General features: G+C 44.5%; 1 protein-coding gene across 3 annotated transcripts in view; it reads left to right on the plus strand.

Moving 5' to 3' along the window:
• The window catches only part of LOC106562751 (golgin subfamily B member 1), a 51,298-nt gene that overhangs the window by 1,601 nt on the left and 35,546 nt on the right, over window positions 1-14,151 (plus strand). For all 3 annotated transcript variants that reach the window (XM_045689488.1, XM_045689489.1, XM_045689490.1), the window contains exons 2-8: window positions 709-771; window positions 1,678-1,848; window positions 4,643-4,786; window positions 4,958-5,071; window positions 7,826-7,996; window positions 12,731-12,919; window positions 13,751-13,873. In XM_045689488.1, coding sequence (XP_045545444.1) covers window positions 727-771; window positions 1,678-1,848; window positions 4,643-4,786; window positions 4,958-5,071; window positions 7,826-7,996; window positions 12,731-12,919; window positions 13,751-13,873 — 957 coding nt within the window. In that variant the 5' untranslated portion in view covers window positions 709-726. The remainder of the gene's footprint in view (window positions 1-708; window positions 772-1,677; window positions 1,849-4,642; window positions 4,787-4,957; window positions 5,072-7,825; window positions 7,997-12,730; window positions 12,920-13,750; window positions 13,874-14,151) is intronic.

Here is a 14,151-nt window from a genome sequence, read left to right on the forward strand (position 1 = left end):
AGTCGGATTCTGTTGAAAAACGTCTGTTGCAAGAGGGGGTGAATACCGTAGGCCTATGCCTTATCTTAGTCTTGCGTTATGTCAGTTAGGCTATGGATAGACATCATTTCACAAACATAGGGTATTTGACACCCTAGTGTAGTTGTGCAAATTAAAAAGCAAACGGATTTGCTGTCACAAGAATAAAACAAGTAAAAACAATTTTTTAGAGTTTGCTTTAAAACATGTAAAAATCTACTATATGTAAGCTTGCATGCTTGTTTTCACTCATGCATTCCACACTACTCACAATACCTAGGCTAGTATTGGGTCCTAGAGCCTGAGGAACCTCTTGGGGGACATTTCAACATTTCTGTGGACCGAGATATGTTTGGTGTTCCCAAATTAATTATGTGGCACAGGCCTTGAAAAAGCCCCAGGATCTGAAACTGACATTGGTATGTTGTTGTTGAAAACAGCCCTCAAGACAGCTCAGTGACTCAACTTCTGATGCAAGACCTTCAGAGCTTCACTGAAGCTTGAATTTGATAGGCCGCTTAAGTTTTAGCCTAGCCGCAGCAGTGCTTCCAGCTCAGATGAGGTTTAGTCATTGTTATCCCAAATTTCATCAAATGTCCTGTGTTAGTTGTCATGGTTATGTGTAGGGTAGCCTATTTGTTAAATGCTTTGGTTGTGGATTAAATGTCCCTGTTGTTTATTTGACCCCAGGAAGTAGCACTCTAAACCATGCTGAAGTGGTTTTCCAATGAAGATGGTGCTCCTGGCCAGGGAGTAAGTATCAAACCAACATGTCTGTTTGTGAAGGAATGCACCTGTGCTATGCATGTCTGTGTGTACGCATGTGTGTGCAATGTCGTGTGTGTTCTTTCAAAGCCATCAGCGCATAACCCCATAGATGGGGGGAGGGGATTAGGGAGAGTGCTGAGCACACAGCTTTTGACTGTGAGGATCAGAACTCGTACTTCCTGTAGTGAAGCCACAACTACCCCACCTCCGCCCCAATTCACGACAATCAACCCTAACAACAACCCCACAGACTTTTCCTTTCAGTCCCTAGCCTAGCCCATTCTCCTTGTTCTTATCCCTTAGCTGTTTGTATAATACATTTATTGGAGTGGGGCTATGTTATTAGCTGAAACCTGTCCAGTCCTCACACATCTAGAATCCCTCCAAACATTACCATAGTGACGACATGGAGCTGTCCCCCTGTGTATACTCCATCTCTTTCTCATCCATACTGTGCCCTCCTCTGTCCCAGCGAAGGCTAGCTTTCTGTTTTCACTAACATATTGTCTCTCTCTCTCCTTGTCTGTCTCTCGTGTCTCTCTCCTCGTCGCTCTCTCTCTCTCCTCGTCGCTCTCTCTCCTCGTCTCGGTCTCTCCTCGTCTCTCTCTCCTCATCTCTCTCTCTGCTTGTCTCTCCTCGTCGCTCTCTCTCTACTCGTCTCTCCTCACCTCTCTCGCCTTGTCTCTCTGTCTTTCTCTTGTCTCTCTCTCTCTCCTTGTCTCGCTCTCTCCTTGTCTCGCTCTCTCCTTGTCTCTCTCTCTCCTTTTCTCTCTCTCTCCTTGTCTCTCTTCTCGTCTCTCTCTCTCTGTCCTCGTCTGTCTATCTCCCCCTCCTGGCTCTGTACCATATCTCCCTCCCCCATCCTACCCTTGGTCCCCGGTCTCTCTCCAGGTGCTCGGCTCCCCCCAGGGTGGTGCTGGTGCTGGAGGAGGAGAAGGAGGCCAGGCAGCCCTGGTGGAGTTGGCGGAGCGGCTGGCCCAGACAGAGCAGCTGGTGTCCCAGCTGAAGGAGCTGATCCGGGAGAAGGATGGCTCGCTGCGCACCAAGGACGAGCAGCTCAAGGTACGTCCTGGGTGCTACAGTTTGATGATGCCCCTAGACACTCTCCCGAATGCCTAACCCTAACCATTAGGAGGTGAATATTTTTAAACTGACCGTGGATCAGTTCTTACCAACTGCAACATTGTGGCAGTTCAAGGCCCTCCTAAAGCCACAGGGATTGGTGACGGACAAAGCAGAGGCATTTATCAGAAAGCGCAATGCAAACACGGCCACGGCAGAGTGAGGCCCATATGTTGTCAGTTTGTTTTTAATTCAAGCCAATAGAATCACTCATCCTGTTTCAATGGCAGGGAGTGGTTTAGTTACTTCTGTCTATTCATTTACAAGTCAAAGTCCACTTGTGCGGCACAGAGTGCTGACACCATTTCTGCATCCCAAATGTCACCCTATTCCCGATATAGTTCACTACCGGGTACTGGTCAAAAGATGTGCACTATATAGGAATTAGATGGGTCCTGGTCAAAAGTAGTACACTATATAGGGATTCGGTGGGCCCTGGTCAAAAGTAGTGCACTACAGTGCCTTGCGAAAGTATTCGGCCCCCTTGAACTTTTTGACCTTTTGCCACATTTCAGGCTTCAAACATAAAGATATAAAACTGTAATTTTTGTGAAGAATCAACAACAACTGGGACACAATCATGAAGTGGAACTAAATTTATTGGATATTTCAAACTTTTTTTAACAAATAAAAAACTGAAAAATTGGGCGTGCAAAATTATTCAGCCCCCTTAAGTTAATACTTTGTAGCGCCAGCTTTTGCTGCGATTACAGCTGTAAGTCGCTTGGGGTATGTCTCTATCAGTTTTGCACATCGAGAGACTGAAATCTTTGCGCATTCCTCCTTGCAAAACAGCTCGAGCTCAGTGAGGTTGGATGGATGGAGAGCGTTTGTGAACAGCAGTTTTCAGTTCTTTCCACAGATTCTCGATTGGATTCAGGTCTGGACTTTGACTTGGCCATTCTAACACCTGGATATGTTTATTTGTGAACCATTCCATGGTAGATTTTGCTTTATGTTTTGGATCATTGTCTTGTTGGAAGACAAATCTCCGTCCCAGTCTCAGGTCTTTTGCAGACTCCATCAGGTTTTCTTCCAGAATGGTCCTGTATTTGGCTCCATCCATCTTCCCATCAATTTTAACCATCTTCCTTGCCCCTGCTGAAGAAAAGCAGGCCCAAACCATGATGCTGCCACCACCATGTTTGACAGTGGGGATGGTGTGTTCAGGGTGATGAGCTGTGTTGCTTTTACGCCAAACATAACGTTTTGCATTGTTGCCAAAAAGTTCGATTTTGGTTTCATCTGACCAGAGCACCTTCTTCCACATGTTTGGTGTGTCTCCCAGGTGGCTAGTGGCAAACTTTAAACAACACTTTTTATGGATATCTTTAAGAAAGGGCTTTCTTCTTGCCACTCTTCCATAAAGGCCAGAATTGTGCAGTATACGACTGATTGTTGTCCTATGGACAGAGTCTCCCACCTCAGCTGTAGATCTCTGCAGTTCATCCAGAGTGATCATGGGCCTCTTGGCTGCATCTCTGATCAGTCTTTTCCTTGTATGAGCTGAAAGTTTAGAGGGACGGCCGGGTCTTCGTAGATTTGCAGTGGTCTGATACTCCTTCCATTTCAATATTATCGCTTGCACAGTGCTCCTTGGGATGTTTAAAGCTTGGGAAATCTTTTTGTATCCAAATCCGGCTTTAAACTTCTCCACAACAGTATCTCGGACCTGCCTGGTGTGTTCCTTGTTCTTCATGATGCTCTCTGCGCTTTAAACGGACCTCTGAGACTATCACAGAGCAGGTGCATTTATACGGAGACTTGATTACACACAGGTGGATTCTATTTATCATCATTAGTCATTTCGGTCAACATTGGATCATTCAGAGATCCTCACTGAACTTCTGGAGAGAGTTTGCTGCACTGAAAGTAAAGGGGCTGAATAATTTTGCACGGCCAATTTGTCAGTTTTTTATTTGTTAAAAAAGTTTGAAATATCCAATAAATTTCGTTCCACTTCATAATTGTGTCCCACTTGTTGTTGATTCTTCACAAAAAATACTGTTTTATATCTTTATGTTTGAAGCCTGAAATGTGGCAAAAGGTCGAAAAGTTCAAGGGGGCCGAATACTTTCGCAAGGCACTGTATATAGGGATTAGATGGGCCCTGGTCAAAAGTAGTGCACTATATAGGGATTAGATGGGCCCTGGTCAAAAGTAGTGCACTATATAGGGAATAGAGTGCAATTTGGGACACAGCCCATGTCTACAAGAGGGCTGCTGAGGAATTTACAACCAATTTATTTTGTCCAATAGAAACACTGTGGTCTCTACTGATACTACAGCCATAGATGGCAGACCATAGCTTATCACTGTCTACCTGAGAAGCTCCATAGATAGACTATATCGTAAAACAGGGTTGGAGTCCACAGGGAATAGTATAGGCTATTATCGCTAACTCACAGTCCAACCAAGGTGCATGAATGAAGAAACAGACTGGCTAATATGTGAGAGGTATTCATGCCGTCTGAGATCACAGCACAGTGCATCACATAAGAAAAACCCAACCCATAAACGCAGTGTCCATATGGCCTTTTTAAGGCATAGTTAGCCCAAATTAGCTTTTTACAGTTATGCTTATTAAGACTTAATGCCGTAGACATGACAACTCCAAAGAGTAGAATACCCTTCCAAATCGGAGCAAGAAATGCAGTGAATGTGTGACACCCTTAGTTCTAACTAAAGGTACCATGTCTCTTTCTCTCTCTCCCACCCCTTCTTTTCTACACAGGCAGAGAAGGAGGCATGCGAGGCCAAGCTGTCCAAGATGCGTCTCCAGAACAAAGCCAAGGTCACCTCCCTCAGCGCCCAGCTGGAGGAGCTGAAGAAAGGAGGTGGAGCTGGGGGCCAGGGGACTCCCACCCACAGTAAGAAGGTAACACGCTCACACACATACATGCACATATGTTTGCACGTGCGTACGCATGCAGACGGACAGACAGACACATCCATCCACCCACCCAAGTTCAGTGAGCAATAGCAACAGGAAACCACAGTAACCCTTCTGACCTTTGACCCTGTTTTTCCCTGCGTGTGACCCCTGTAGGGAGCTGCAGAGGGAAGCGAGCAGGCCAGCCGTGGGAAGATCCTCCTCCTTAGGAAGAAGGTGGAGGAGCTAGAGCATCAGCTGTCACAGAGAGATGAGGAACTGGAAGTCAAGGTACTACCTACATCCTTTTTAGATTTGAATTTTGAAGCAGCAAAATGTGAAGGAAGTTCAAAGGGGTGTAAACTTTCTTTAGGCATTGTACATGCATTCATACTAGCTTTATAATGCCTTATGAAACTTGGTTTGGTTTAGGGAATGTTCACATTCACAGTTTAAAGCTTAGTTGCTATATACAGTGCATTTGGAAAGTATTCAGACCCCTAGACTTTTTCCACATTTTGTTATGTTACAGCCTTATTCTGAAATGGATTCCATATTTTTTTCCCCCTCATCAATCTACACACAATACCCCACAATACCCCATTCAATCTTGGTTTCATCAGACCAGAGAATCTTTTTTTAGTCCTTTAGATGCCTTTTGGCAAAATCCTAGCTGGCTGTCATGTGCCTTTTACTGAAGTGGCTTCCGTCTGGCCACTCTACCATTCAGGCCTGATTGGTGGAGTGCTGTAGAGATGGTTGTCCTTCTGGAAGGTTCTCCCATCTCCACAGAGGAACTCTGGAGCTCTGTCAGCGTGACCATCGGGTTCTTGGTCACCTCCCTGACCAAGGCCCTTGTCCCCCGATTGCTCAGTTTGGCCGGGCAGCCAGCTCTAGGAAGAGTCTTGGTGGTTCCAAACTTCTTCCATTTTTAAGAATGATGGAGGCCACTGTTCTTCGGGACATTCAATGTTGCAGAAATGTTTTGGTACCCTTCCCCAGATCTGTGCCTCTACACAATTCTGTTTCGGAGCTCTACAGACAATTCCTTCGACCTCATGGCTTGGTTTTTGCTCTGACATGCACTGTCAACTGTGGGACCTTATATAGACAGGAGTGTGCCTTTCTAAATCATGCCCAATCAATTGAATTTACCACAGGTGGACTCCAATCAAGTTGTAGAAACATCTCAAGGATGAACAATGGAAACAGGATGCACCTGAGCTTAATTTCGAGTCTCATAGCAAAGGGTCTGAATACTTATGTAAATAAGGTATTTCAGTTTTTTAGAATAAGGCTGTAACGTAACAACATTTGGAAAAAAGGAAGGGGTCTGAATACTTTCCAAATGCAGTGTACATAACTACAGTACACAAATAAATGAATACTGTGTTACTAAGCTAAGGCCATAACAATGTTGTTAGTGTTCCAGTGGACTTTAGTGTGTCACTAAAACATTCCACAGTAAAAATGCTTTAATACTCAGTGTATGTGTAGTATAGAACATGGCTTTCGTCAATCCAGTGTGATTGTGAACTAACCTTTTCAAACAACCCTTTATTTTTAGCCTACATACCGGTAGTAACAAGAGAATGTCACCACTCCAAATAGAAACATTGTTCCTGAGCAGAAAGCCCAGGTCCATGTTTCCTTAGCCAGCGGACAGATAAGGGAAGCCAATATCCTCCTGCAAGGATGTGAGGAATGAGTTGGCGTAGTGTTATTATCTCCTGCAAGGTGCCCTCAGGCCACGGCTAATATGGGTCCTGTTCATTAGGCACCAAGTGCAAGAAAACAAACTGAAACAGAGAAGTACTGCCTGGACTTGTTTTCTGTTGCAAACTGTTTTGCTACGTCATGCCCTAATGAATGTGACCGAGGTGTTTGCCTCCATCCTCTTATCTACAAAGTAATTTCTCCTACTAGGCCTATTCAGAATGTCTCACAGTGCTCAGCTCTCATTTCCTTAACTATGGGAATGTTCATATCCCATGGCTATGTTTTAATACACTGTGGCCTTGTCAGTGAGATATGAGAGGTTGTGTCCTAGAGTTTAGAAAAATGTATTTTAGTGTCACTCCACAATGATACAAAATATAGATTTTTCAAACCACATTGTGGACCACTCAGTTTTGAGACACTAAAAACAGTCCTAGTCAAACATGGTAGAGGCATCATCTATAGTGCATTACATCATCTATACACATGTATGCATAAACAGAACGACGTACAGGAGACACAAGGACAGTTGGTCCCTTATAAAGACATGTCTCCTTTGGAGGATAAGGTGGCATGCTTTATTAATAGTATTACCTGATAACATTAGCTGATAATATTACCTGATAACAACTAGACCTAGGTCGATCCGTCCCAGGTCGATCCGTCCCAGGTCGATCCGTCCCAGGTCGATGCGTCCCAGGTCGATGCGTCCCAGGTCGATGCGTCCCAGGTCGATGCGTCCCAGGTCGATGCGTCCCAGGTCGATGCGTCCCAGGTCGATCCGTCCCAGGTCGATCTTGTAGCCAAGGCCTACTCTGTTAAATAGAGAATAGGTCTTTAGTCATGTTTGTGGTTCAGGTTGCTTTGTCCATCAAGTGTGTTTGTATAGTGTGTCTGTCTTTTCATACTTAGTTGTATCTGATCCAGTATCTTCAAGGTGTTTGGAAAATTCTCAAAATTGTGTGTGAATGAGTATATATTTTTTGTGTTTGAGTGTTGTTGTGTCTACTGTGTGTGTGTGTGAATGAGTATATCTTTTTTGTGTTTGAGTGTTGTTGTGTCTACTGTGTGTGTGTGTGTGTGTGTGTTTGTTTGTGTGTGAATGAGTATATATTTTTTGTGTTTGAGTGTTGTTGTGTCTACTATGTGTGTGTGTGAATGAGTATATCTTTTTTGTGTTTGAGTGTTGTTGTGTCTACTGTGTGTGTGTGTGTTTGTGTGTGAATGAGTATATATTTTTTGTGTTTGAGTGTTGTTGTGTCTACTGTGTGTGTGTGTGTGCGCCGATGTGCATCTGACCCATGCCCACGTCTTTCCCTCTACCAGTCACGAGAGCTGGAGGACCAGAGGCAGCGTGGGGTGGACATGGACGCCATGCTGGTGGAGCGAAACAGGAAGCTGTCAGAGAAGGAGGCCTACATAGTCCACCTGCAGATGGGCATGGCCACCGGAGAGCAGACGGCCACGCCTACAGCCCAACCCGACACGGAGCACAGGGTAAATACAAATTCCAGAAGCTTTATTGTCCTTGAAATATACATCACATGGACAAATTGGCATGACCGAACAATGATGCTTCTGCTATTGGGACACTACGGATTTCAGAGAGAAGTTGGGGGTACCAGTAACAGTATCACCAGCCCTGGTCCTGGAGATACACGGGGTGTGCAGCTTTTTGTTCCAGACCAGCACGGTCATATTATCCATGACCTCATGCACACAATCTAATACGAGGTTTCCCACAACACAGTCCAATACGAGGTTTCCCACCACACAGTCTAATACGAGGTTTCCCACCACACAATCTAATACGAGGTTTCCCACCACACAGTCTAATACGAGGTTTCCCACCACACAATCTAATACGAGGTTTCTCATTCCCACCACACAATCTAATACAAGGTTTCCCATTCCCACCACACAATCTAATACTAGGTTTCCCACCACACAATCTAATACGAGGTTTCCCATTCCCACCACACAATCTAATACGAGGTTTCTCATTCCCACCACACAATCTAATACAAGGTTTCCCATTCCCACCACACAATCTAATACGAGGTTTCCCACCACACAATCTAATACTAGGTTTCCCACCACACAATCTAATACTAGGTTTCCCACCACACAATCTAATACTAGGTTTCCCACCACACAATCTAATACGAGGTTTCCCACCACACAATCTAATACGAGGTTTCCCACCACACAATCTAATACAAGGTTTCTCATTCCCACCACACAATCTAATACGAGGTTTCCCACCACACAATCTAATACAAGGTTTCTCATTCCCACCACACAATCTAATACGAGGTTTCTCATTCCCACCACACAATCTAATACTAGGTTTCCCACCACACAATCTAATACGAGGTTTCCCATTCCCACCACACAGTCTAATACGAGGTTTCCCATTCCCACCACACAATCTAATACTAGGTTTCCCACCACACAATCTAATACGAGGTTTCCCATTCCCACCACACAATCTAATACGAGGTTTCCCATTCCCACCACACAATCTAATACGAGGTTTCCCATTCCCACCACACAATCTAATACGAGGTTTCCCATTCCCACCACACAATCTAATACGAGGTTTCCCATTCCCACCACACAATCTAATACTAGGTTTCCCACCACACAATCTAATACTAGGTTTCCCACCACACAATCTAATACTAGGTTTCCCACCACACAATCTAATACTAGGTTTCCCACCACACAATCTAATACGAGGTTTCTCATTCCCACCACACAATCTAATACGAGGTTTCTCATTCCCACCACACAATCTAATACTAGGTTTCCCACCACACAATCTAACGAGTTTCCCACCACACAATCTAATACTAGGTTTCCCACCACACAATCTAATACGAGGTTTCCCACCACACAATCTAATACGAGGTTTCCCACCACACAGTCTAATACTAGGTTTCTCATCACCACACAATCTAATACTAGGTTTCCCACCACACAATCTACGAGGTTTCATCTAATACGAGGTTTCCCACCACACAATCTAATACGAGGTTTCCCATTCCCACCACACAATCTAATACGAGGTTTCTCATTCCCACCACACAATCTAATACGAGGTTTCTCATTCCCACCACACAATCTAATACGAGGTTTCCCACCACACAATCTAATACGAGGTTTCTCATTCCCACCACACAATCTAATACGAGGTTTCCCATTCCCACCACACAATCTAATACGAGGTTTCTCATTCCCACCACACAATCTAATACGAGGTTTCCCACCACACAATCTAATACGAGGTTTCTCATTCCCACCACACAATCTAATACGAGGTTTCCCATTCCCACCACACAATCTAATACGAGGTTTCTCATTCCCACCACACAATCTAATACGAGGTTTCTCATTCCCACCACACAATCTAATACGAGGTTTCTCATTCCCACCACACAGTCTAATACAAGGTTTCCCATTCCCACCACACAATCTAATACTAGGTTTCCCACCACACAATCTAATACGAGGTTTCTCATTCCCACCACACAATCTAATACGAGGTTTCCCATTCCCACCACACAATCTAATACGAGGTTTCCCACCACACAATCTAATACGAGGTTTCCCACCACACAATCTAATACGAGGTTTCCCATTCCCACCACACAGTCTAATACGAGGTTTCTCATTCCCACCACACAATCTAGTACGAGGTTTCTCATTCCCACCACACAATCTAATACTAGGTTTCCCACCACACAATCTAATACGAGGTTTCCCACCACACAATCTAATACGAGGTTTCCCACCACACAATCTAATACGAGGTTTCCCACCACACAATCTAATACGAGGTTTCCCACCACACAATCTAATACGAGGTTTCCCACCACACAATCTAATACGAGGTTTCCCACCACACAATCTAATACGAGGTTTCCCATCCCACACAGTCTAATACGAGGTTTCCCACCACACAATCTAATACGAGGTTTCCCCACCACACAATCTAATACGAGGTTTCCCACCACACAATCTAATACGAGGTTTCCCACCACACAATCTAATACGAGGTTTCCCACCACACAATCTAATACGAGGTTTCCCACCACACAGTCCAATACGAGGTTTCCCACCACACAATCCAATACTAGGTTTCCCACCACACAATCTAATACGAGATTTCCCACCACACAATCTAATACGAGGTTTCTCCCACCACACAATCTAATACGAGGTTTCCCACCACACAATCTAATACGAGGTTTCCCCACCACACAATCTAATACGAGGTTTCCATTCCCACCACACAATCTAATACGAGGTTTCCCACTTTCCCACCACACAATCTAATACGAGGTTTCTCTCCACCACACAATCTAATACGAGGTTTCCCACCACACAATCTAATACGAGGTTTCCCCACCACACAATCTAATACGAGGTTTCCCACCACACAATCTAATACGAGGTTTCTCTCCCACCACACAATCTAATACGAGGTTTCCCACCACACAATCTAATACGAGGTTTCCATTCCCACCACACAATCTAATACGAGGTTTCTCATTCCCACCACACAATCTAATACGAGGTTTCCCACCACACAATCTAATACTAGGTTTCCCACCACACAATCTAATACGAGGTTTCCCACCACACAATCTAATACGAGGTTTCCCACCACACAGTCTAATACGAGGTTTCTCATTCCCACCACACAGTCTAATACAAGGTTTCCCACCACACAGTCTAATACAAGGTTTCCCACCACACAATCTAATACTAGGTTTCCCACCACACAATCTAATACTAGGTTTCCCACCACACAATCTAATACGAGGTTTCCCACCACACAATCTAATACGAGGTTTCCCACCACACAGTCTAATACGAGGTTTCTCATTCCCACCACACAATCTAATACGAGGTTTCCCACCACACAATCTAATACGAGGTTTCCCACCACACAGTCTAATACGAGGTTTCTCATTCCCACCACACAATCTAATACGAGGTTTCCCACCACACAATCTAATACGAGGTTTCCCATTCCCACCACACAATCTAATACGAGGTTTCTCATTCCCACCACACAATCTAATACTAGGTTTCCCACCACACAGTCTAATACGAGGTTTCCCATTCCCACCACACAGTCTAATACAAGGTTTCCCATTCCCACCACACAGTCTAATACGAGGTTTCTCATTCCCACCACACAGTCTAATACGAGGTTTCCCACCACACAATCTAATACAAGGTTTCCCATTCCCACCACACAATCTAATACAAGGTTTCCCACCACACAATCTAATACGAGGTTTCCCACCACACAATCTAATACGAGGTTTCCCACCACACAGTCTAATACGAGGTTTCCCACCACACAGTCTAATACGAGGTTTCCCACCACACAGTCTAATACGAGGTTTCCCACCACACAATCTAATACGAGGTTTCCCACCACACAATCTAATACGAGGTTTCCCACCACACAATCTAATACGAGGTTTCCCACCACACAATCTAATACGAGGTTTCCCACCACACAATCTAATACGAGGTTTCCCACCACACAGTCTAATACGAGGTTTCCCACCACACAATCTAATACTAGGTTTCCCACCACACAGTCTAATACTAGGTTTCCCACCACACAGTCTAATACGAGGTTTCCCACCACACAATCTAATACGAGGTTTCCCACCACACAATCTAATACGAGGTTTCCCACCACACAGTCTAATACGAGGTTTCCCACCACACAGTCTAATACGAGGTTTCCCACCACACAGTCTAATACGAGGTTTCCCACCACACAATCTAATACGAGGTTTCCCACCACACAATCTAATACGAGGTTTCCCACCACACAATCTAATACGAGGTTTCCCACCACACAGTCTAATACGAGGTTTCCCACCACACAGTCTAATACGAGGTTTCCCACCACACAGTCTAATACGAGGTTTCCCACCACACAGTCTAATACAAGGTTTCCCACCACACAGTCTAATACGAGGTTTCCCATTCCCACCACACAGTCTAATACGAGGTTTCCCACCACACAATCTAATACGAGGTTTCCCACCACACAATCTAATACGAGGTTTCCCACCACACAATCTAATACAAGGTTTCCCACCACCACACAATCTAATACTAGGTTTCCCACCACACAATCTAATACGAGGTTTCCCACCACACAATCTAATACAAGGTTTTTGGGTGGTTTTCCAGGCGTTGCCGGAGGAGAGCGGAGCGGGCTCCCTGGCAGAGCTGCAGCTGCTGGTCCTAAGTCTGACCAGGAAGGTGGGAGAGGGTGATGAACGTTACAGCCTGCTGCAGGAGCAGACTGAGAGCCTCAAGGAGCTCCTAGTCACAGAGAAGGCTGCCTTCGAGGACAAGGAGAACATGTACAAGCAAAACGTAGGTTATGGTGAAAAATCACAGATTTCGCAGATGTGATTTTTTTTTTTAACGTGATTTATCAGCAAATCTGCTTATTACTTTAGATTTGTTTTATATAAGAGGTATGTACTATTTTTTTAATCATCACATTATTTATCGTCACGTTTATTAATGACACATAAACATTAAAACAAAAAAATCCAGCTACAACTCAGCTCCTCCCCCCGTCCCTGTAAAATCTTTTTAAAAAAGAAGCTTTTTCATGTTTGCTGTGTCATGGCCAATAACATCACTGTTCACCTCATCAGCTGAAGAAATCACAAGCGCTCTATTTCCCTGTCAGACCAGCCTTGACCAGCCGTGTATTACATTTACATTTTAGTCATTTAGCAGACGCTCTTATCCAGAGCGACTTACAGTAGTGAATGCATACATTTCATACATTTCATACATTTAATTTTTTTTTTTTTTTTGTACTGGCCCCCCGTGGGAATCAAACCCACAACCCTGGCGTTGCACACACCATGCTGGCATTGCAAACACCATGCTCTACCAACTGAGCCACAGGGAAGGCGTATTCAAGCTTCCCTGTCAGACCAGCCGTATATTCAAGCTTCCCTGTCAGACCAGCCGTGACCAGCCGTGTATTCAAGCTTCCCTGTCAGACCAGCTGTGACCAGCCGTGTATTCAAGCTTCCCTGTCAGACTAGCCGTGACCAGCCGTGTATTCAAGCTTCCCTGTCAGACCAGCTGTGACCAGCCATGTATTCAAGCTTCCCTGTCAGACCAGCCGTGACCAGCCGTGTATTCAAGCTTCACAAATGTCTTCTGAATGAACTGTCGTTTCAGATCCAGACGTTTAAAGACATCATTCTGCAGAAAGACAACAAGCTAACGGAGGTCAACCAGATGCATGAACAGGAGCTCTTCAAGTTGGCCGCCAAGTCTGACGCCAGCGCTGATCTGGAACAGGTAAACTAGACTAGAGGATTTACCGCTGTTACTTTTGTTTTACCATTAAAATGACCAGTAAAATCGACTATGAACCCACTTTAAATGGTCCTTATTCCGTGAAGTTACTCTATTCATTCTGAACTCTGTAACCCGGCTGCATGCTAGCTGTAGATACACTATAGATTATTCTATCTTAAGTCATTGGAAGGAACGTTCTGTTTCCAAACAGTTATACATCCAGCAAATTGTACCAAAAGTTAACATTTCCAGTTACAACATGCAATGTGCTAGTGTGA

The sequence above is a fragment of the Salmo salar genome, chromosome ssa11 (assembly GCF_905237065.1).
Source record: "Salmo salar chromosome ssa11, Ssal_v3.1, whole genome shotgun sequence".
Taxonomy (NCBI): Eukaryota; Metazoa; Chordata; class Actinopteri; order Salmoniformes; family Salmonidae; genus Salmo; species Salmo salar.